Source organism: Notechis scutatus, chromosome 2, assembly GCF_049901735.1.
Source record: "Notechis scutatus isolate UNSWTSFEM ecotype Mainland chromosome 2, rNotScu1.2, whole genome shotgun sequence".
Lineage (NCBI taxonomy): Eukaryota > Metazoa > Chordata > Lepidosauria > Squamata > Elapidae > Notechis > Notechis scutatus.
This window is the reverse complement of record NC_142010.1, coordinates 169,028,217-169,053,195: the sequence shown is the minus strand read 5'-3', so window position 1 is coordinate 169,053,195 and position 24,979 is coordinate 169,028,217. Positions and strand designations below refer to the sequence as shown.

The 24,979-nt window shown below is 38.6% G+C and overlaps 2 protein-coding genes across 5 annotated transcripts; one reads left to right on the top strand and one right to left on the bottom strand.

Annotated features, from left to right (window-relative positions):
• On the top strand, positions 1-12,033 carry LOC113428096 (C-type lectin domain family 5 member A-like). Of its 2 annotated transcripts, none has more exons than XM_087957341.1 (7): positions 1-193; positions 3,455-3,543; positions 4,283-4,339; positions 6,481-6,537; positions 8,872-9,020; positions 10,000-10,109; positions 11,824-12,033. In XM_087957341.1, the coding sequence occupies exons 1-7, from the start codon at positions 54-56 to the stop codon at positions 11,936-11,938; spliced, it is 717 nt and encodes a 238-aa protein (XP_087813467.1). In that variant the 5' UTR covers positions 1-53; the 3' UTR covers positions 11,939-12,033. The 2 variants fall into 2 exon arrangements, with proteins under 2 accessions (XP_087813467.1, XP_087813466.1); XM_087957340.1 differs by lacking the exon at positions 1-193 and adding an exon at positions 1,450-1,636.
• Positions 12,034-15,317: 3,284 nt separating this feature from the next.
• On the bottom strand, positions 15,318-24,748 carry LOC113428097 (C-type lectin domain family 5 member A-like). 3 transcript variants are annotated; one of them, XM_026690661.2, is made up of 6 exons: positions 24,502-24,748; positions 20,217-20,386; positions 19,356-19,406; positions 19,125-19,261; positions 17,079-17,182; positions 15,318-15,663 (listed from the first exon to the last, which is right to left on the bottom strand). In XM_026690661.2, exons 2-6 carry the CDS (start codon positions 20,293-20,295, stop codon positions 15,555-15,557), a joined length of 480 nt encoding a protein of 159 aa, XP_026546446.1. In that variant the 5' UTR covers positions 20,296-20,386; positions 24,502-24,748; the 3' UTR covers positions 15,318-15,554. The 3 variants fall into 3 exon arrangements, with proteins under 3 accessions (XP_026546446.1, XP_087813465.1, XP_087813464.1); XM_087957339.1 differs by having other exon boundaries at positions 15,318-15,773; positions 24,502-24,711; XM_087957338.1 differs by having other exon boundaries at positions 20,277-20,386; positions 24,502-24,709.
• Between the last annotated feature and the right edge of the window lie 231 nt (positions 24,749-24,979).

Sequence of the window (24,979 nt, the reverse complement as noted above, 5' to 3'; positions counted from 1 at the left end):
GGAGACGGCGCTAGTGAGGGAGGGACAGCTGCAGCTCGGCCTGGGCTCTTGGAATGCAGGAACGGGCTGCGCACCGGGACTTTTGCAAACTTGCAAAGCCCGAGGCTGGAGCACCAGAGACGCTCGCTTGGCTCTTTTCACACCCACCCAGCCACTCGGGATTAAACCAAAACGCAGTGCAGGGCGCTCCCAGGTACCTCAAAAAATTTTTTTTACTGTTGTTACGGGGACGGGGGAAAAGCGGGAGCGACTCAGATGCTGTTGTTGGAGACGGCGCTGGCGAGAGAGGCGCCAGCACCTATGGGAACCGTGGAAGCTACGGAGGCCTGAGAAGCAGCTGAAATGCTGCCGACAGACATCCCCACCCACCCGCTGACCTGGGTCTTCAGCGCTTGGTGGGGGTAAGGGAGCCCTCCGTGCTTCACCATGATTGGCCATTCGGAGTGGCTGGTGGCGAGGCATAGCCACCGGCGGGGCACCCTAGGCGAGGGTGCGCGGGGAGGAGAAAGAAATTAATTCACCCCTGAAAAGACGTCCTAGCTGTTTTCTCGGGGCTCAAAAAAAAAAAAAGACCCGGCCTTATTATATGAGAAACACGGTATACATATATATGGGTTGATTTCAGGATTGTGGCTGGCTGGTGGTGAAAATAGATTATGTCTTGCTCAGGTAGTGGGAGATGAGGAAACTGTAAAAGGGCAACAGGGAGATATTTAAATTATCCAACTCTGGACTAAAACTGGATTTTTTAAAAAAATTACAGCTTTTCAGATGTCCTACAACACCCAGAAACCACAATAACCCTCTCCTCAGATTTGCCATTTCTGATTTGTATGAATTAGTTTTTCTTATAGGACATTTTTACCCAGAAAGTAAGCTGCACTGAGTCCACTGACAGTTACTTCCAAGATTATAGAATTAGTCAAGGGCAATGAATCCAGCCTTAGGAGCTACGTGATACCCCCCAAAGTCTAAGGTGTGTCCTTCAGATCTTATCCAACAATTGCTGATAAATTGTAATTTATGACTACATGGAAATTGTATGAACTCTAATTCTGATTTCATTTCAATTTAATGAATAAAATGTAATGTAATCCCAAATCTATTTTTAGTTTTAGCTTTCGTACATAGCCACTGGAATGCCATTCAAAGGATTAGTGCAGGTCTCAACCTAAAACATATTGTGGTTTCCGGATATTTACGTATGCTCAGGACTTCTACAACCTAGTGCTCTAAGGCTAAAGTTGTGTGGTCTGACAACAAATTTGGGAGTGTCGGTTGGAGAATGTCTAATAAACTGTCTAAAAGTGTTTTCATAGCTTTAGTCCAAAAATATCCAAGCCAGCATTTTATACCAGACTGTACATAAATCTAAGTCTTGCTGACAAACTAGTGCTCGGGAGGAAGGCTTAGGAAAAAGGAAGTATCTCATAATTGAGACAGTGGCATGCATGTCTATCACCAACATCTTGACACAAAGGGAGAAGTGGCATAATTTCTTAGGGTTTAACAGTTGCTTAGCAAGAGTGAGAGTGCATAAATCTAAAGGGGACGAAAAATGTTCAGACAGTCACTTATCATCTGCTGAAGAATTATATTGGAGCACTTTCTCAACTCTACAGAATCGTCCTGATAAGTAAAATTTCCATTTCTTCTTGTTTTTTTTCTTTTCTAAAATTCAATGTGTTTTTATACACTCCATCAAATAACAGGCTGCTAATTTAGAAACCCAATAATGTTACACGATCTGCAAATGCTTCAAGATAAGGGTTAAATTTGTTTCAGAGATCTGTTTTGGTTTGGTTTTCTTTTTGGGGCTGAATTTCAACTCTGAAATGCTTGATGCTTTCACTTTAGTTCAAGCCTTGGAGTAGATATTAGAAACAAAGAACTACTTTTTTTTTAAAAAAAATTAGGACTCTCGTCCATAATATAGATGTAATAAATAATAAAATTACATACACGCTGCTGAAAGATTTAAGCCTGAGGAATTTGTTTTGAGTCTCAGAAGTGAATGGAGCTTTGGTCTTTCCACATAAAATCCACTCTTACTTGTACATGGCTAGCCTAGAGTGGTATGGAGAAGTAAATTGGTTGGGAATTAGAAATGCCACACAAAAGTGGGCAATTTGCTAGCCCTGTAAACATTTTCTGTTCTTTTTGGGGGGCATGGGATAGGCTCTTCTAATAAAGGTATTGCATAAGATTGGTGATTATTGGGGAATCCTGGATCAGGAAGGCGGTGTCATACCAGAAAGAGACAAATCTCACAACATTTCCATTCTGTTGCCGAGAAAACTACATAGATGCAGACTTCCTCAAAGAGCTGAGTTTGATCAAGGATATCTTTTCATTTTATAGTAATTTTAAAATAAAAATAAACTACAGTAGATTATATCTTTCCCTGAGAAGAACTTGGTACCGTATTTCTCATATAATAAGGCTGGGTCTTATTTTTTTTTGAGCCCCGAAAAAATGGCTAGGCCGTCTTTTGGGGGGTGACTTCCCCCCCCTTGCATCTTCAGGCGGGCGGGCGGCGACAGCTTGGATGTTGACCTCAGCGTTGGTGGGGCACTTCGTATCGGGGTCAATGCAGGCAGCACCATATCCGGGTGTGCAACAAAAGTACTTCCTAACAGCAAGCCCCCCCACCATTCCCCCCCATTTCGCATGTTTTAATATAGGCCTTAATTTGAGGGGAGGGGCTTAATTTCATTTCATGCCTATAAAACATGCTGGGACTTCCTATTGGGGGAGGCCATATTGTTGGAGAAACAGGGTAGTAGAAGCTTCCTTCCATCTGTCTTTATACTTCTTTTCTGGCTAAGCAGAAAAGAAGATGGTCAAACCCCGTCATTCAAAATTTCTGGGTCTATATAAATTATTAATAATTAATATTAAATCAGTATCTATTTTAACTAGAATTTGCCACACAGACAGCAATAAAGCATTAATCCCAAATCAGAAAAGCAACATGATGTGATTAACTAGCTCGGCAATTCTGGATTTTTTTAATAACATAGATAGATTGTCCATACATTGTAAAAGAGATGCTGCCTCTTTAATATTGTGGTCTCTAATCCACTTTTATACATGAATTGAGTCTCTGAACCTAGGATTGTCTGGATGTGTTGGATTTTACATATGTGGAAACTTCAACATCGGCAAAGACTATTTCAAAAGAAGTATAAATTAATCTCTCTTTTTCTTGCATGATCTCACAATGACACTCTGAGAGGTATGCAAAAAGAATAAAATAAATCTTTAATAAAGCAGTCAGCCAGCAATAAAACCATCTATTCTAAAACAACATACAAAAATAATGGGGGTGGGGGGAATACATCTATTTATTTGTCATTCAATTTGTCATGTCTATTGATTGATAAATTCTAACTGTAGAAAATTTTCCTGCAAAAACATGGGGTGTCATTTAATTACTATTGCATTCTTTCAGATCAACCAGAATGAATTGGCAGCAAGTAGCTCCTGGAATCATCCTTTTACTAGTCAAGCTCACAGGGACATCTCTATTTTTTGTTTTTTGTGAGTATTGGGCAAATTTTAAGTGGTTGTTTTTGTTTAGTTTTTGATAATCTTGTCATTGTCTCTTTTCTCAATTCTTCCTGTCTTGCATATATACTGGCAGGGCTTTGGGGTTTTGAAATATGGATATATATTACAGTGTGTGTGTGTGTATACATTCATACATACAAACAAACAAACACACACACACACACACACACATATGTAAAGCCATAATGTACAGTACATACATTATATCTTCTTTTAACTTTATTTTTTATGCTTATTGATTTTATTATAGTATCTTTGATTGTCGTGAGAGTTGGGTAGCATATAAGGTTGATTAAATTATTATTATTGAAATGTTTTGAGTTTCCATGTTTTACTATGCCTCAATACATAAAGATATAAATAACCCTTATTGTTTTGCAGCTGTTATTGTTTTTGGTTTTTCAAAGAAGTATTTTATATGTGGCTGTCATTCCACATAGTGCTTTTTTATAGTATACTTTATTATACCATTGAAAACAAGAGGCAGATTAATAGATAGACTGATATGGAGAGACAGAATTTTCCCTAGGGAAAAGTTGAGATTTAAACTAAGGACTTGACTTTTATCTTTCCTTTGAACCTGATTCAGCTCCCACAACTGACAATGAATAACAATGACAAAACAATTGTTTTTACTCCCTACTTTATTTTAGCAGAAGTATTGAAAAATTTTTTATCAGCTGTTATTTAAAAATATTCTTCTTTTTAGTTCCACAGATCTTTCCCAAGGGGAACATCACTTCTACCTCTACAGAAAATTCTTCAGGTAATTCTACATGAAAATCCAGAGATTTCTGAGACTTGAAAATAACTGAATGGGGGATAAATGTACTTCGATTTCTGTTGAGAAAAAAACGTATTATGTGGCATTCAGTGGGGAAACTTCTTGAAGTTGGAACTCCCTTTTCTCCATCAAAGAAGAGGAGTTTTCAACATAAAAGAATTTTCCCCATTGAATGGAAGGGGATTAAGTAGAATTAAGTAAATCTCATCCAGGTGTCTCCAACATTTTGCAGCACCAGCCAACCTGTATTGATAACCAGAGGCAAAGTGCTTCTCATCTGCTTATTCAGTAGCGGAACCAGTTGTGATTCCATGAGTAGTAAGTTGGTTCAAAAGATGTTTGACATTCAGCTGATGGCTTTAGATCAGGAGTGTCAAACTCGCATTGTCACGGCAGTGTCATGTGACATGTCTGGACTTTTCCCCCCTCACTAAACCAGGTGTGGGCATGTCCAGCACGTGATGCATGCAACCCATGGGCCATGAGTTTGACAGCTCTGCTTTAGATGACCAGCCATACAGCATGAATTCCAGCAACTCTTTCCATTTAATTGCCCCTGAGTTCCAGATGCTCTTACACATCATCTTCAACCAGCAGAAGGATGGTGCCCTCCTTGTATCACTTAATGCATGGAGGAAGTGTCAAAATTCTACAAGCAGCAGGTCCTGACCTTTACGTCCACCCCAACACTGAAGTGTTGATCCAATTGAGGTACAGTGTGTGCTTATTATTACTTTGCCTCACTGTGCACTAAGGGGATTGGCTGAGAAATGAGAGGTGTCTGTTATGAAAAGTCTCATCTCTTCCTGTCATGCACACTGAGGAATATGTAGATCCTGCTTCATGCTAAGATGCTAGATGTGACTTTACATAGGTGAAGGGAATATGGCCTTGAACTCTTTATAGAGAGCATGGGGCTGTATTAGAAACCTCAGCTGTGACTCCATGATCACAGGGAATGGGCCTAAAATATAAAGTGCAACCCATTGCGTGTCATAGATAGTCTTCTGCTTTATTGTTCATGAACTGCGCCTACAGCATCTAGAGGGGAATAATCGGTTCTTATAAAGCCAGGAAGACGAGTTACACTGCCCAGTGACAACACCAAATAGACAGCCACAAAACCCAATTCTGGCACAGAATTCTGGTTGGTTGCCTCCTGGGAAAAGCTTTTGCCTAGGAATTAGAAAATCAGAAAGTGATTTCTACTGATGTCATGGAAATTTCAGTAAAAATAACTCTCAAAATGTTAGAAATGCAACAAACAATTTGGATACATATGAGGTGGTAATGTTGTAAACCTCAACAATACTGGAAATTAATTCATTGCAAATTCATAACTAAAAAATACTGTAGATTTGATATACACTTCAATCTACTTGAAAACCATTTCTGGATTACATGCAATCATACCACATTACAAATGTGGGTTCCAGTCTGTATAATTGAATATATAACCTACATCAGTGGTGGGATTCAAAATTTTTTTACTACCGGTTCTGTGGGCATGGCTTGGTGGGCGTGGCAGGGGAAGGATACTGTAAAATCTCCAGTTTAGAAGTGGTATTTGCCGGTCCTCCGAACTACTCAAAATTTCCGCTACCAGTTCTCTAGAACTGGTCAGAACCTACTGAATACCACCTCTGACCTACATGTTATTTACTGTACATTATTTTAATGTAACATATACAGGTTTTCTGTTTCCTCTTACTGATTTCAATTGTACCAACCAAATAATTTTACCGTTCAACAGAATACTGTATGTTCAACTATGAAATGTCTTAGAATACTCTAAGTTGTTAATGGTGTTTTACAGTATATTAGCATTATGATATTTTAGATTTGTCAAGTTAGTTGAGATCTGGTAGTCATCTGCCTATATTATATTGCTTACATTGTTTCCCCTCCCTCCTTTTTTGCTTATTTTTTCTTGGTATCATAATGATAATACAAAATAAATTAAGAAGACTAGTTTTGTCAAAAGAAGACTAGTTTTGCTGAGGAAGGATGCATATACGACTTAGAATTCCTTTTTTTTAATTTTGGGTACCACTGAGTATTGATGATGTGAATTCAATTTACATTTAGGATGTAAATGACGGATGCTATTTTTTTGTTTCCAGTGTGGCTCCTTTTTCCTGAGCAGATTCCTTCCCTCTCTCCCTTGCATCCTACTACAGGTAGAAAGTGAAATGATTATTTTTCTCTCCATACCTGATAATCAGTTGGGGATGATTGGAAAGGGAATGGGGAAAGTGGTAACTCCGCTAGTGAAACTTTGAATAGAGGAAAATAGCTCATGTTTCTGATTGTCCACTAGGTTACACAAAATAAATCGAGAAGTTTCTTTTATAACAGAGTGGAGAAGACAATTAACTGAAATCATCTTGTGTGAGATATTAAAAATCCCCAATCAGTTTTATTTCCAGTCACATTTTTATTAAATTATCATATCTGTATCTCAGGACAAAAAGTTCCCTCTGGGCAATAAATACACGAGACTTAATATTAGCTACATTTTATTACTACTTAATGTTTTTCAGTGGCGTTTTTCATACTGACTCAGATATGTCTCTGGAGTTTCTCTATCATCCAGGTCATGATTGTCCCAATGTTGCTTTTCAAAAGGCAACTGGAATTTCTTGGGTTTTTTTTTTCTTGAAAACATTTCACTTCTCATCCAAGAAGCTTCTTCACTTCTTGAGAACTGAAAAAGCTTCTTGTATGAGAAGCTAAACGTTTTCAAGGGAAAAAAACCCCCAAGAAAGTCCAGTTGCCTTTTGAAAAGCATCTTTTGGACACTGACCCAGATAGGATTGCCATGCAATATATGGGCTCCAAAAAATCTAGGGAAGACACACACACACACACACACACACACACACACACACACACAGAGAGAGAGAGAGAGAGAGAGAGAGAGAGAGAGAGAGAGAGAGAGAGCTCTATATTGGTCATGTATATGAATGATTATTCAGTTACTCAGTCATTTCCAAGCCATTATGTCCAAGATTTTCTGCCAGCCACTGGTCTGCTAAGTTCTTGTACTCTCTGGTTTGTATCATCAATGATAGGATTTAGCCACTTTGTCTTCTGACAACAATTGTCTTCTATTTTTTTCCCTACATTATGTGTCCAAAATCTTTTAAGTTTAGCTTCATTATTAGCATTTCTAATGAGCTATCTCACTGAAATATGGTAGCCCATATCTAAGAGGAAAGATTATTTCTCCAAGATATGTAGTAGTACGTCTTACATTACTGATACCATATAGGTGTTGTCTACAGAGGGAACCTGCTAAAACACCCGAGGCAGCAAAGTTTAGAAGCTCTGAGATCAGGATTGTGCAGTTCCCATCTCTTTATGCAAAAATTCCTATGTCTGTAACACTTACACCTTACATGAGAACAGACCTTGAGCAGATCTTTAAACAACATAAGTCATGATGTTTTGTTTTCAAGTATATAAAATCATCACTTAAAAGATTTATAAAATTATCTCTAAGTTTGATTCCCATGGAATTTCCTGCAAGGAATATGACCCTCTGATTAGGCAAACAGTGAATAGCCAATTGTTCTGAAAATGAATACATTGTTGATATTCATTAATGCATAGTCAAGGTTTTGTAGTGTTCCTTACAATATTACAGTAAACTAAAGAAAAGGAAATGCTGTTTTAGTTACAGTACAGTTGTGGCTCTGTTAAATATTTTTAATTGCGACTTTAGCCCTGAGATTATGTCCTAAAAGGCAGGTGTCTGAATTCAGAATAAGCCAACTGCACTAAAGCCACAATGTGATAAACCTGCACAAAAACATTGAATTCTGGAAATTCTATTGACCTGTTTTGGGTTAGTGACATTTCAGTAGAAACTAAACCTGAACACTTTGACAGTTCTGGGTTCCAGATATTTCAGTGGGGATCTGAACAAGCCTCTTGTGCTACAAAAATCTGAATGGCTACCAATCAACAAGAAAAATGTTGCAGAAAACTTTTTTCTGTTATCTTGTGATCATGCAGATTTTGGCACCTAAGCTCTGGTTGCATTAGCTCTACCTGAAGTTAAAACAACCTCTTAATCTGCAGGATACATATTTAATTGGAAGGAAGGCCAATGGGTACAGTTCATGTCTCTTTTTGCATTCACTGAATGTCATGCTGGAGGAAAGGAAGAATCAAATCAAGAAGCAGAAGTAACAGGGAAGCTACTGAATAATGGAGAACCAGACTGGGAATTCAGCAATTAGAGCAGCATCTTCCTTCAATGTGCAACAGAAAAACAGACTCACAGTCACTATAAAAAAGACCTTCTCAAGAAATAGTAATATACCTTGTAAATAAGACAAAAATGCTTGTGTTGATACCAGAAAATAATCAAATTCCATTGATAAATTTTGGATGGGACAAAGATTGCCCTACTTAGATTTTATATGCTTGATCTTTCTGGAACCCCTGAAGCTGCAACTATTATTATCACTTTCAAAATAATTTATTCCTTGCATCCTTTGCTATAGCCAGAATTCCTCTGAAGCAACCAAGGTGGGAACGATTCAGAGAGCATGATTACTTATTTTCTGAAGAGAAAGCTACATGGCTGATCAGCCAATTTGATTGCGAAGAATGGAAATCAAAGCTTGTGATCATCAATGACACAAAAGAACTGGTAAGTTAATGGTCACCTGGGAGGAAATCAACTTCATCCTTGAAAGGTTTATGCTCTTATATCCCTTTAACCTGGGAAAAGAATCATGTCAGGATCTTTAGACCATCCCTTGAATGAGTGAGGCAATCACAATCCTCTGACAAAACAGGTATAATTCCAGAGGAAGATCATTTATCATAGTGGGATTGTATGATGGAATATGAAATACAGCAATGTCCAGGTTAATGTGCGAAGCAGACCTACCTTACATTTTGGATACCTACAGACCTACCTTACATTTCAAAACAATCAAGAGTTATCAAGTGCTTGAAAGAAATATAAACTTTGCAGTGAGGACTATGGGTGAGAGGAATGAGAGCAAGTGTATCCTGAGGAATGCATATATGTCATTGGGTTCTCCAGTAAAGATAGTTTTTACTTATAAGGAAACTCTGCTTTTGAAGGGTACTGTTTTATGTTTGATGGGAACTGTTGAATTGGAGAGTGAATGTCACACAATGTTAACCACTCAAGGTGCACTTTAAAATAGAGGAGGATGAAATATGAAGTATGAACATACTATTTTAGATCCAAGAGAAACAACTATGGATTATAACTTTCTGTGCTAAGCAAGAACTTCTTAGCATCTTTAAATATAGTTGGTATGTTTAAATTACTTTTAAAATGTCCTTATAATTTGGAAGGGACCCAGGCATTCTTTTATTTTGCAGTGAACTCTGAAAGGAGAAAAGTTTGCAAATTGATTAGCATAAGTAACATCAGCAATATTTTAGCTTCCCGGATCAAATGGTTCATCTTCAAAATCACCTTGAAGTGAATCTGAATACCAAAACAAAGCTGTCTGCTTTGGAGATTGATATAGTCTTCTTTTTCTTTTCCAAAGCAAAACATGTTTTAGGGTCCAAACTGCTGCTTGTGATTTTCATGGCCCCTGATAAGAACCTTTGATTTTCCATATTTATTTTATTTTTCTCACCAGGAATTTGTTATTAACAAAACAGCAATGGCTAATTATTTCATTGGACTCACCTATTCAGAATCAACAAAAAAATGGGAATGGACTGATCACAAAGAGCACAACATGAACCTGTATGTTTCATTTTTTGCTACTTCTCTGTTTTAGGGAGGGATCTATTTTCCCCATATGCAATAATTTTGTATGTTCTGCTTCCTTTCATAGATGTGCAATTTCCTTTTTAAATCTACATGAAAACACTGCAACTAGCTACTTATATATATATTTTCTCAAAGGTTTATATATTTACTTTTTTCCTTTCTTAAATGATAATATGGACCATCTGTAGCTCACAGAATATTTACTGGTTGAATCCAATACTTTCCATGTCTCCAGTCCAGTCCCTAATACATTCTCTAACACATTACTATTTTTTAAAGGTCTACATTTAGTTTGCACACTATTACTGAGAATTTGGAACTCTGTTCATTCACAATTCTGAAGGAGCACTGGCATAGAATTGTGTACACAAAACACGAATGAAGTACTGCTGCAGCAGTTGTTCACTTTCTATGGGCCTTTTGTTAAAATATATCTATTAAGATTTATGATTTTTTTACGTACCATTTTATGCTTTTCAATGAGCGGATCCAACACATTTATATTTAAAATTAGGATTTGACTATAGCCAATTTTTAGTATCAGTTTTAGAAGGGAGTTTAATTCTGGAACTCTTAACACATCCATAAAGTTGAGGAGGATGACTATTAAATGAACACTGACTTACACATGAAGTAGTGTGCGATGAGAAGACTCTGATTCAATTCTTTGAAAGCTAAGCAACATCTACTTGCCCAGAGACAACTTGTGGAGTGTGTACTTCCTTCTTGGCTTTATTTTTGTGTGTGTAGAGGAGAACAATTCATTTTCATTATAAAGGGGCATTATCATATGGTGAACTTTTGAGGCAGCCAAATCCAGTTATTATTTAATTAACATTATTGGCCCAGAATGAATTGAAATGTTGATCACTGTGGTTTCAGATGAGTTGAAGTTCTACAGGAACTTTTCTCCTTTTGATCCTATAATGGTTTGCCAGTTCATTTAACTCCAAATAATTTCTTACTGAACTTCTCCTAGAAAAAAAATCAAGAAGAGCTCAAGAATTCAGTTTGTCCTAGCTCCGACAGGCTGAAGGAGTTAATTCTGTATTCTGGATACAATATTTTAATTAATTAGGATTAATTGCCAATTTAATTTTAATCAGAGCTTTATTTTCTTTTTGCATTTAATAAGCCAGAACAAAGAATAAAATTAGAAATAGTAAAAAAAAAAAAAAAAAAAGCAAAAAAAGTGATACCACAAAAACGATCCTTTATTAAGGTTAGATTTCTATTCAGTTTTTTTGCCATTTTGCCCTTTATGAAAGTTAATCTCCAGTTTTGGTTTCTTCATGTATATCATATTTTTGCTAGTGAAACATACACACTTTAGCTTATTTCTTCATCCCCATGTTCCTTCCCAAACTATCAAAAGTTAATGGTAACCATATAAGTAACCAAGTTTTTCTAATGATAATATTATAGGGAAGGAATATTTGAAATCTCTTTTAAATTCTTAGTTACTTACTACTTTTCTTAACTTTATCTGGTCTTTTGGGGTAAGTAACTCTTAATCTGGTTATAAAATCCTTGATAACCTCTTTCCAATATAGTTTCCGGAAATATATCAACTAACTAACTTGAATTGTAACATTAATATTTTTTATTTTGGGTCAGACACATGCTTTACGTTACTAGATTTGTTGAACCAAATTCAGATTTTTAAAAATTGTTCTGTTGTTTACAGCTTTCCAATAAAAGCAACAATGGATAAAGAATGTGCTGCTATCAGGGCAGGAGTTGTGAGTCCAGTATCGTGTTATGATGAATACAACTGGATTTGTGAGAAGACCTATAGTTAATTGATTGAAAGAAACCTTTGCAGGACTGCCTAGGAGTGAAGACTGAGTAAACAGCAAATCTTATTGATTAATAAAATAGTTATATCCTTTCGTGACCTCACTTCTTCATTTACTACTACTATATTTGCTACTGAATCAAGATCATCACGGCATTTTATACTGTAAGGGGAGAATGGAAATAGTTCCCGAGCTGCAAAGATTTTGCATCAAGGCCTTTTTGCCTATATAGAAATCTTTGTACAATTGTGTGAATCAGTGGTGGGATTCAATTTTTTTTTACTACCGGTTCTGTGGGCGTGGCTTGGTGGGCGTAGCAGGGGAAGGATACTGTAAAAGCTCCATTCAGAAGTGGTATTTGCCGGTTCTCCAAACTATTCAAAATTTCTGCTTCTGGTTCTCCAGAACTGGTCAGAACATGCTGAATACCACCTCTGGTGTGAATAGAAAATCATGAAGAAGTGAGATATTAATCAGTAGGAATCTAGAAGGTAATCTGAAAAAAGATACAAGACTCATATATGACTATGTTCTCCCTCTTTCTTTCCCAATAGCAGAATGAGATCTTGAGAGACCAAATCCGGCTCATGTTAACATATTTGCTTAATTGTCCCTTTTGGTGGCTGTTTCAGGATCCTTTAAAGCAGTGGTCCCCAACCTTTTTTGTACCAGGGACCAGTTTCAAGCAGAAACACTTTTTCAAGGAGGGGGGGGGGGGGGGATTCTATTTTCCATTCCCAAAACTTTATGTTTACCCTACAACTAGCATTAAAGACACCTGACTGCAGTCTCTCTAGTTCTAGGTCTTGCCCAGCTGTGTAGCTACAAAATTTCATGCAGATGTTTCTCTTATCTCTGTTTGGTGAAAACAGGAATTGAATGAGGAGCATTTAGTCAGTGTGTTTTCCCTAGGAAGCTCCTGTAGTCCTTGTTTAGGGATCATTCAGAGCTACGATGGACCTCTAACATCCAGCCCAGGAAGAAACTGCTTCAAAGAAGCCGGGGTGTGTGTGGCTTTTCCTGTCGCCGCACCTCCTCCGAAGCGCCCGTTCACATCCACCCCGCCCGCCCGCGCGCGGTTCAATCCAGTGCTCTGTTCTGCCTGCCTGCCTGCCTGCCTTGGTTTCTGGTTGTTTGGGAGCAGCTTCGGCTGAGAATAATAACTATTCGCCTCTTTTTATCAGCCGAAGCTGCTCCGAATCAACCAGAAATGAAGGCAGGCAGGCAGGCAGGCAGAACGGAGCACTGGATTGAACCGCGCGCAGGTGGGCAGGGTGGGAGTGAACGGGCGCTTCGGAGGAGCTGCGGCGACAGGAAAAGCCACCCCCCCCCGGCTTCTTTGAAGCAGTTTCTTCCTGGGCTGGTGGAGGAGCGAGAGAGCGACTGAGAGAGGAACGAGGCAGGAGGAAACTGAAGCCGGAGAGCAGGACAGGCTTTGGTTGCTTCCTCCCTCCCCCTCTTTCATTTGTGTCCTTGATCCCTGATCCCAGCAGCATTCACCGAAGGCGAAGAAAGCCGCCATTTTTTATTATTATTTTTTCTTTGCGGCCCGGTACAGAGTGCTCCACGGCCCGGTACCGGTCCGCGGCCCGGTGGTTGGGGACCCCTGCTTTAAAGAACAAGTTCTTTTTCCTGTTCCTGAAAATAGTACAAGGTGGCTGTGAACTGTCACAGGACCCCTATGTCATACCAAACTGGGACTTCTTTAATTATGGTTTCCTGAGTCAAAAGCCAGGGTTTACAAAATTGTATCGTGTATTTAGCCAAACACATGAATCAAAATGTTTTGTCCTAAGAGGAAGGAAATTGTGTTCTTGGTAAATGGATACTGTCGTTTCATTGCCACATCAAATTCAGGAACTAATTCTGCTGTGAAGTCACTCATTGTTGTTTCAGAGTAGTAAACAGTTCTCAACTAGTTGTAAAAAATGTAATTTCCTCTAAATGTTAGTTTTGAGGACATGGAAGAGGTTATAATAATTAATTTATAAATGCACATACAGGAAACAATGTGGGGATATCTACTTTAGGCAATCCAGTAGCTATCTGCATCTACTCTCAAAGACAGCTGCTGCACTTGAAGAAAACATCAATAAATCTTCAGTAGTCCAAACTATCCATTATAACTATACTCGAAGGCATTAGAAATTTAATATTTCTTTGTTAATCCTGATTACCTATATAGCAGATCCTCATACTAGTCTATTGGGAAAGCTCATTCCTATTACTATTAAAGGCCATTGTGAAATATCACATCAAGTGGAACTTTACTTGGGCTTGCTAAATAATATGCATGCCATTCCCATGATGCAATATATAGTTCATTTTTATACTGTGATTAAGGCATCTCTGTTAGATTGCATCCCATATATGATTTTCTCTGATAAAGAGATCTGTTTTGCATTATCCAACCAAAACACCTCAGTTGTTTTTCTTGTCTTACAAAGAAATTCTTTCTGTTAGGACGGACCAACAAATTTGTGTTTCCCCCCCAATCTTCTTCCATTTGTGAATTCTCCATTTTATTTCTGTCCTTTGGAAGGGAAGTCACCAGGTTAATAATGTAGCTAAATCAATCAATGAGAATTTCCATACAGGATCTTTCCTGCAATTCAGAAGCTGCTGCTGCAGGCCTCCCCAGTCTTGTGATAGTATGTGGAGTGGAAACAATGTCAATTTTCTTCATGCTCTTGATGGCAACTACCACTGGATCAATGGACTAAATGAGTTAACAAACTGAATCAGCCAAGTGTTTCTCCCAGTGATTAAATTCACCTTGTCATACCTTTGTTAGTGGAAATAAATGATAGAGACAGATAAAGGCCCTTTTCCACAGGTCCAATACAAGGAGACCAAAATAGTTCATCTAATATGCATCAGCATATTCTAGGAGGGGGAAGTTAATTTTTAAAAGACCAAATAGGAAACAAATTATTTTTGTATATATAAAACATGTAAAGTATAATCATAAAAGGCAAACGCATATATGAGAAATGGACCCATTGGTTTATGCAAGTAACTATCCTGCTTACTTCTGCTGTGAGGCAAAAAACAACAACCCATAGTTTATTTTTATCTGTTGGCCTGGTGTGGAGAGCCCTAATTTTGTATTGATTTATGTGAACCAGCACCCAACTGGTTGACATAAAGCAACCCAACATACACAACTCAGAATGTTCACAGACCATACAAATACATCACCTTTAAAATGTTAAATTGTCTTCTACAGAAGACAGGAGGATGCTTTTACACAAAAAGAGCTTGAAATGAATATATGTACATATTTTGCTCTAAGTATAGCAGAGTAAAGCACAATAGTTCAGTTTTCCAATGTCTGATGGTCATTGGCATTTATTTTTCTGATTTGAAATGACAACCACAGTTCCTCTGGAAAACCTTTATTTTTAAAGCAGCAATATAATACAGGTTGATATATTCATTCAAGGAGGAATTAGGTCTAAAGGTAGAGTTCCATGTAACTTGAAATAAGTTGGAAAGGAGGACTTACTCCAAAATTTTTAATTGCATTTCGGTAGATTCTTATCAGGGCCAGAGTTTATGAACTGACGATAGAATTCCGATTCTGTCTTGCTGTGAATTTCCACTGCCCAAAGAGTTTTTATACCGTCTCCTCACAAATGAAGCGGTTTAATTCAGAGCAAGATCTCGAGATGGTGGAATTTAATCCAATTGTAGAACAGTCGTTTGTTTTATCTTGAATATTAAATCTATGTAGGGAAATTGAAAAAAGTCAGAACTTTATTTACAGGAAATGGAGCAGAGCAGTAATCATGCAGAATGTCAGCTGTAGAACAGAAACTTCATTTTTATATGGGAGCTGCAGAATAAGAATGAAATAAATATACATGGAAATGAACAACTGGCAAGATTTCATAGAAATTCTTTATCACAGAAGTTTGAAACTTAAGGTAATAAAAAGATACACACAACCCATCAAGATAACTAGGTTTTGTGAATATGCTTGGTGGCCTGACTCATATTAGAGGTGGAGGATATGTTTTTCAGCTCACACAATTCAGTCATGCAACCCATCAGGAATCATGTGACCAGTTTTATCCTTATTAGGACTTTTCAGACACAAATAGCCAGAGGTTATTATAGAGAGCTCAAACCTCTTCTGGGAATTGCACTCATAGATGTTTGCACTTATATATACTGGACATTAGTAGTTGCAAGAAGATTTATTTTATTTTTTATTTATTTTATTTGTCAATCACTTACAAGATAATAGGTATAAGTATAAACATAGTTATGAATACATGGAATGGATACATATAAGAAAAATAAAAAAGAATCAATAGGACAGGGACGGTAGGCACGTTGGTGCGCTTATGCACGCCCCCTACAGACCTCTTAGGAAAGGGGTGAGGTCAATACCGTAGTAGACAGTCTAAGGTTAAAATTTTTGGGGTTTGGGGAAGAAACCACAGAGTCAGGTAGAATATTCCAGACATTGACCATTCTGTTGCTGAAGTCGTATTTCCTGCAATCAAGTTACCCGAAACACCATCAGAATAGTGTATACATTTCACCTTCTAATGATGGGTGAATTAATGCCTGAATATTTGCCATATGTCATTTTAAATCTAAGTAACCCGCGCTCTTTTTTTTTTTTTAGCTTAGTATGTTTTTTTTGTGTGGGTTTCTTCTCCATTTAGGTTTTTTTTCCAATAGACCAGCACACCCCATGGAATGATTATCACACTTTCTCATACCCGAACATCTATCAATTCAAGGATTGACTCATCCACAGGTGTGCTTATCTGTAAGTATATACAATAATATTTTTGTTTTCTTAATATTATTTTTTACACAACAATCCAGAATAGATCAATATTATTAGCCATAGGCAGCAAGAGCTGACTTCCCCTCAATTCTTTGTTAGGAGCAGACAACAGGAACCTCACTTCTTTAAAGAAAATGCCAAAAGCTGCAGTGGACACAGTAATGGGTGTAACCACAAACAAGATCAGAGTCTGGAGTTCTGAAAATTTTACATGTTTTTCTTGAAGGCCCATCAAGGAATACATCCATGCTTGCTTCCAGATTCAGTCAGCTGTCCAAACATGGCCTATTCCTATGCTGTGTAAACAATAATGATCAAAAGTCTAATAAAACTTACAAGCCAGGGTCAAACTTTGTGTTATCAATCCACTTCCACTGTCCATTGGAATTTCTCAGGCCAATGAAGTAATCTGTAATTTGTGTTTTGCTATTCAGGAATGCCTGGATAGGATACACAGGAACAAAATGTGATGAAATACAGTGACACCAAATTCTGTTATGAACTTGTGTAAACCTACATTATTTGTATAAGTGGCATATAAATTGCATCAACATAAACCACGGATCAACAAAAATGATACCGTATGCATTACAGATAGTCTTCGATCTACAACATTAATCGAGCCCCCAATTATGATTGTAAGTTGTGATGGTCAGCAAGTGGGTTATCACATGATTTTGCCTGGTTTTGTGATCTTCTTTACAGTTGTTATTAAGACAATATGGCAATTATAAAGCAAACAACATGATTGCTAAGTGAACTAAAATGATTGCTAGTTGTTAAGCAAATCCACCTCTGGCTATGGGACATTTTTTGACATAAACTAGAAGAAAATGCTGGTTTCTGGCAAAAACATTGTAAATCACAGTCACGTGACTGTGGGATGCTGTAAACAGCCATAAATGTGGGCTGGCTGTTGAATGAACAAAATGCAGTTATGTGACTGGGAGTGGGGGGAGAAGCTTTGGAACTGGGTTATCAGTACCTTTTTCAGTATCAAGTTTATCTCCATCTATATAAAAACTTCTGTTTCAAATAAATACAAGGCATTCCTTGTAGGTTTCAATATAATTTCAATTCTAAGCTCTCTGAAATTGGGCCAATCAAGTGCATATTCTTCAAGGAAAGAAAATTAAAAGAGAATTAAAAGCATTTTAATTTCAAGATCTCTCCCATATACACAATAATTGTGAAAGTCATTTCCTCTCAGTAGCTGAAGAGAATGGGCTTCCAAATTTGTCCTGTTCTACTTTTAGAATGTTTTAACACTGGTTATACCACTACTTTTCCTCAACCCAAGGAGGAAAATAGTAATTAAAAAAACACCTCAACAACACTTCAAAAAGATTTTGCTTGTTACTTTGTTATTTTTCAGAGGTGAAAATACCCTCTCACCTGAAGGGAATAGTTGCCATGGTCTCTAATATCTAGAACAACTTTTAAAACTAATTTCATAATAGTTGGGGTAGCTATGCAGTTGCTTAATATCTGGAATGTTACTGGTTCTAAATCTACCCCAAATATGTATGTGTGTTTTAAAATTACTATTTTTCGTTTCCTGAACTACTTACTTTTCACAGGGCTTTCTTCTTTAAAATAAGCCCAGTGGTCCATCATTTCATTATTTTTCTGGTCACCTGAGGTAATATTTCCAGGTGACTGGAAAAATGAGGAAACACTGTTGAAATTTAAAAAGTGAAAAAAAAAAAAAAAGGTATAGGTAGTCCTCGACTTACAATAGTTCATTTCGTGATGCTTTAAAGTTACATCCCTAAAGAAAGTGATTTATGACCATTTTTCACACTTAAAACCATTGCAGCATCTCCATGGTCACATGATCAAAATTCAGCTTGGCAACTGACTCATATTTATGACGGTTGCAGTATCCTGAAGTCATGTGATCCCCTTTTGCGACCTTCTGACAAGCAAAGCCAATAGGAAAGCCAGATTCACTTAACAACCGGGTTACTAACTTACCAACTGCAGTGATTCACTTAACAACTAGGGCAAGGAAAGTCATAAAATGGGCAAAACTCACTTAAACAAATGTTTCACTTAGCAACAGAATTTTGGGCTCAATTTATGGTCGTAAGCTGAGGACTACCTATACTTCAGAGAAAAAAATAATATTTTTAAAAAATGCTTCAGACCTGAATCGAATACTTTGCTAGCTGTTGCCAAAGTAGTTCTGTCTGGCTAAATTTTCTTAAACTGAAGTAGAGTCGAATAGGCATGAGCAACAGGACAGCTGCAACTATGCCCTAATTTCCATTTAAAGGTAAATTGGGAGGGGGACAGTTAGACATTATGGAAATATAATGAGTTTTCAATGTTTGTCCCAAAATACTATTTTTTTCTTTAATATCCACTCTATCTACTCACCAGTTCTGCTTTGTTACTGATAATGGCAAGATGAGAATTTAACCGGGCACATTCTTTTTGGCTCTCAACCCATGTTTTTTGCAGCGTAGAAAAGTAGTAGCACTTTCCTTCATACAGAGTCCACCTTAACGAGCAGCCTAAAGAAAATGAGGATATATATGGCTTCAGTGCACACCAGGTCGGAGAGTTCACATTGCAAACTCACTGGTGGCATTCACATTGCAAACTCACTGGTTTTTCCTGGTGAGGTGATTTTGGGGACTTCTGAGAAGATCTGTGAAACTGAATACAAATGACTTTTAAAATAACCAGGCATTTAAAAAGCTATCAAGGTCATTCACAAAAAATGTTCACTAAATTCAAGCCCATCTACTCCCTCCCAGTTGCGTTATCTTTCTCACATAGAAAGTGACTCTTTGCAGTTGAGAATTTCCTTTCATGATCCATAAAAACTTTTCATGCTAGTTAAAACACTGATGGAAATGATGTATAACTTGTTCTAATAGATCATGGGTGTCAAGCTTGTGGCCTGTGGGCTAGATGCATCATGCGCTGGCCATGCCCATGCCTGGTTTAGTGAAGGGGGAAAAAGTTGTGATACATCATGTGACAACGCTGTGACAACACAAGTTTGACACTCCTGTAATAGAGTATTGAAGTTTGAATATGATCTGTCTCTCTCTCTTTCTCGGTCTTGGTCTCTCTTGTGTAAGAGAGAGAGAGAGAGAGAGAGAGAGAGAGAGAGAGGGAGAGAGGAGAGAGAGAGAGAGAGAGGGAGGGAGGGAGGTAGAGTTAAAATAGCTTCTGAAAGGGATTAATGTTTATCCCTGGAGTTGCATTTCTACCTGCTTGATTAGGGAGGTCTATTTTTGTTTTTACTCTTACAAGCCCAGGAAAAGGAATAACAATAATAACAATGGCAATATATTTTGCATATGGAATTTTGGTCAGTGCTACATTGGTCAAAAGAACTGCTATGGTTGAAAATGGACACGTCACAAGAATGGCATGACATGACATGCAAAGGAAGCATTATTAACCATTATTTCCCAAAATTAGAAGATTGATAATAAAAAGCAATATAATACATACTATATACAAAGAACAGAGAACTGCCTATTAGCTTAATAGTCAAAGTTGGCACTATTGTACCCATGAGTTTCCAATTCATATTAGTCTGTATTTTAGATGCAAAACACCAAGATATTTTCCTTTTGCATTCAGATTGAAATCTTCAGTTATGAGTCAGGCTTTGCTTGAATCTGAAATATAAAGTGAGCCATGTCAGATTAAATGAGGTATAGACTAGTACTTGTTACTACAAGGTCAGACAAATATTAGTAAGTTAGTAAATAGAAATTGAGATGTTTGCTTAGTAAACTGATAATGACCGCATGGAGAATATGGATGTTACAATTTCTGAACTTCCTTTTCCACTTATTTTATTTCAGGTTTATTATTTCTCTTGTTGGAAGAATTATCCTTCTGGGTTCAGTTCCAAGTGGGGAAAAAGACACTGGAAACACGGAGGCTGTTTGGAAGGTTTAATGGTGGACAGGACTACATGGAGCTCCAGAGTGAAAAGAAAGGATGATCACATGCTTCAAGGTGATGGAAGAGATCAAGAAGGGGTGACATGCTGAGAGTGCCTGGGTTTTATAACCTTTGTTGGGATTTGAATTGGAGCTTGTATTCTGACTGGTTGTCAGACTCCCATGGAGCCATGCAAGGGCAACTCTGTAGGCTGTCCTGAGTTCCAGGCTTGGTTGAGTCTTGCTGGATGATGATGATGCACTGAAAAGGGCTTTGGGCAATTGCTATAGCTTTACCTGGAGATCTTTGTTATGTAAAGTATTCTGGCCCAGGCCTTAATGGCCCACCCATTAACAAAGGTGGGGGTGAGCTTCTGCTTTTGAGGTGTTTCTGCTCTTGAGTTTCTACTCTTTTTAGGGGAAATATTCTGCCTTTTAAATATTTCCTAGGATGCTTCTAGGAGAGGGTTGGGTGCTAACTTCCTACACTCTATACCAGGGGTCCCCAACCGCCGGTCCGCGGACCGGTACCGAACGCGGAACAAGCCTTACCGGGCCGCTGGTTGCTGGGCGCCGCCATCTTTTTTTGGTAAAAAGCGCTTCTGGTGAGCTTTTCGGGAAAGCTCACCGGAAGCGCTGTTTTCATAAAAGATGGCGGCGGCGCTTCGGGTGAGCTTTTCCGGGTAGAAAGCCATTTCACCCGAAAAAGCTCACCAGAAGCTGCTAGCGCCGCCATCTTTTATGATGAAACAGCGCTCCGTGACGCCACCGAAGCGCCTTTTCGTCATAAAAGATGGCGGCGCCCAGTTGACGCTGGTACCGGGCAGGCGCCCAGCTGATGTCGGAACCGGGCCGCGCCGAAAAGGTTGGGGATCCCTGCTCTATACAGTTGATGAACAGAAATTTACAAGACTTAGGGCTCTTCCTCACAACAATAACATGCATTGCCCCAGGCTTTGACTCAGCAAAACAGTACACCTGTTTGAATTGTATTGCCACCATAGCCCTATTCTGCCTCACGGTAACAAAGTCAGCAATGGGGTAGGGAGCGATAAGTGTAGGCAAATCCCTGGGAAGGAGGCTTTGAGTCATCTTCCAGTTTGCCCAAGAGCCTGATTTCTGAAATATAGCAGTGTGCTTGATCCCAAGTGCTTGATGTAGTTGCAGGCATGGGGGACAGATGGGGGCCAAGGAACTTTATTTTTCATTTATCCTTTATTGTATTTTTACTCAGGCAAACAAAGGAATCTGCCAGATGTTCAACAATGAAAAAAGAAACCCTATAGCTCTGCGGCAACAGATCCTCTTTCTTTCATTTTTCTTCAAGATGAGATTGTCTGCTGCCTCCCTCCCTCCCCTGTAGCATGCTTTTCTTCCATTATGTGTGTTTGTGTTAGATGTGGGTATGGGGGAAAGTGAACTTCTTCTTGCATCAACCAACTGGCCTTAGACCGGCCCAGCATGGAGAAAGACAGGCAGCTTCTTGACAAGCAGCTCCAACCAAAATGGTAATATCGGCGATGCCATTATCCTGACCCGGACATGTTCCTCTGCCAAGGTGCAAGATGTGCTGCCACTCGGGAAGGCCATGGCTAGTAAGCAACGTCCTTTCAAGCTCTTGTTCTTGGAAGGTCAGTGCACTTTTTTCTTCCTGCCATGGCTTCTCTGGATTCACCTTTCAAGCCAAGGAAGCTACAATTGCCGGATGTAGGTTTTAGTATTATTATTATTATTTTTGCTCATCACTGCAAAGCCTAGGCAGACTAGGCAGAGGGCAGAGGGTTATAATGCAGAAAAGAGGAATTCTTTGAGAGAATCCCACAGGTAGGTTTCCTGCTCAAGCACGGGGTTGGACTAGAAGACCTCCAAGGTCCCTGCCCACTCGGTTATTCTGTGATCTGTTTCTGCCTATAGATCCCCAGTCCCATGACTGCCTCTTTCATCTCAAAATCCCTCTTGGCAGTTCCTCCTCCTCCTCCCCCACCAACCTCCTGTCTCATTTCATTGTTTCCTTCTCCAATGATGTAGTTATGTGTTAAGCAATAACACCCCACCACCGCCGTTCTTCATGTCTTGCTCAACTGAGGCTGGTTGTTACAAGAAGCTCACTTCCTCTCTCCTTCCTACCTTAGCCAGATCTGCTGAGCAATGGAACTGTGGGTTGTTGTTTTTTTTGATATACCTACGTCCAACCACAGAGCAGAAGGTACAGGAAAGCTGGGGGAGAAAATGACAAAACTGAAGTGGGGAGAGAAGACAGACTGAGATGGGGTTTGCCAATGGACCAAAGTCATTGATAGTGTCTTCTTTTGTCCAAAGACCAACTGCCCCAGCAAAACAAGTCAAAGCAAACCAAATCCATGCACATACTTATACATGTGTCTAGTCTCTCTGGCAGCCCGGGCTCAAACTCCAGGCAATTGAAGGGAAAGGGGCATGTCCATAGCAGCCTCAAATTACTATAACCATGTTGCTTGTATCTTTACAATTTATATTGTTTTATTTGTTTCCTGGTATGATTTGATTGCTTATTAGTAACCCATGACTACCACTAACTGTTGTATTTTATGATTCTTGATGAATATATTTTTTCCTTTGTGTACAGTGAGAGCATATGCAGCAAAGGCAAATTCCTTGTGTGTCTAATCACACTTGGCCAATAAAGGATTCTATTCTATTCTATTCTATTCTATTCTATTCTATTCTATTCTATTCTATTCTATTCTATTCTATTCTATTCTATTCTATTCCATTCCATTCCATTCCATTCCATTCTATTCCATTCCATTCCGAGGTGGTATTCAGCAGGTTCTGACCAGTTCTGGAGAACCAATAGCGGAAATTTGGAGTAGTTCGGAGAACTGGCAAATACCACCTTTGACTGACCCCGCCCCATCTATACTCCTGAGTTTCCAGCTGATCGGCTGGGTCTTCTTTTGTTGCCCTGCACAGGAGAACGGAGCTGGAAAGCAGGTTAGCGGTGTGGGGAGGGAATGGGGATATTGCAGTAACCTTCCCCCAGGAGTGGGGTGGGAATGGAGATTTTACAGTAAAAAAAATTGAATCCCATCACTGATTCCATTCCATTCCATTCTAAATGCCAGTAGAATTGAACACATCCCACTCCCTGTTCATGTCTCAGCATCTCATCAAGCAAGCACAGTAGCACAAGCCCATGATAAAAGCTCCAGTTTTATCAGGAAAAGAAGAGGGAAAACACAGCTTTAAAATTGTTAAATAGGAACTTAAACTGTCCCCACTGTGTGATAGCTTAAATTGGTATGTCATGAGGTGCTGTTCTTCAAAACCAGTTGTTATGGGGCATGTTTTTTTTTTAAAGATTTAAGCATCTATAGGAGTCAAGCAAAAGGAGCGTAATTAATGCCTTATATATCTGGTCCAGTGAAAGTCATTAGTTACAGCTATTTCAGGCATCAAGTGACCCTACGGGATCTACTTGCCACATTGTTAATAATGAGGAACTAGTCCCAATTAGAAGGGCAGACAAGAAGGGAAAAGGAGACAATTCTAAATTAACACCACAAACATAAAGAGCTACGTTTTGAAACCTTGTACTTGGATGGGCAAATGCATCCATTTTACTTCCTATTACATTCAAAGCCATTATGTCACGTGCTGGAACTTGTTAACAAGTTATGAATCTCCAGTCCAACCAAATTCTCCCTCATTCCATTCTGAATAGAAGGTTTACATGTCCATGTCAAGTCAATTGAACATGAGTCCCAGAGAAGTTTCTGAAATCTGAGTCATGATTAATTGTTATAAACTGATCTGAAACAACCCAGAGAGGTTGTTAGAGAAAAAAAGAAACCAAATAAGCTTACTTGAGAGCAAATGGGATAGCGCTTCTGTTTTCCTCCAACGTAGAGTTCTTTCTCTTTCTGCCTAAGACTTCATTACACCATATCTCTCTTCTTAGCTCTTAGGGGAGTCTTATTTTCTTTCCTTCCTCATTTGCTTCACTTGGACCACGTTTCGCTTCTTCATTTCTCAAATACAGCTGTGGAAATTTTCTCAGCTGGTTAAACTATGCGGCTGCCTTTCTTAAGCTATGCGATTGCACTTTATCCTCTTAAAAGCTGTCATGTGCGGGAATCTACTTGCATATGACAGCAGTATTGAGAATATCATTGGAAGAGTGTGTTTTGTTCGCCTGCTCCCATTTTAACCTCACAACAACCCTGTGAGACTAGTTTGGGCTCAGAGCAGAAAAATGACCCAAGTGAACTTTAAGGATATTTGGAGATCCTGGTCAGCTTTTCTAACTTCAGAGTTTATTTAGCTTCGTTCTAAATGTTAGAA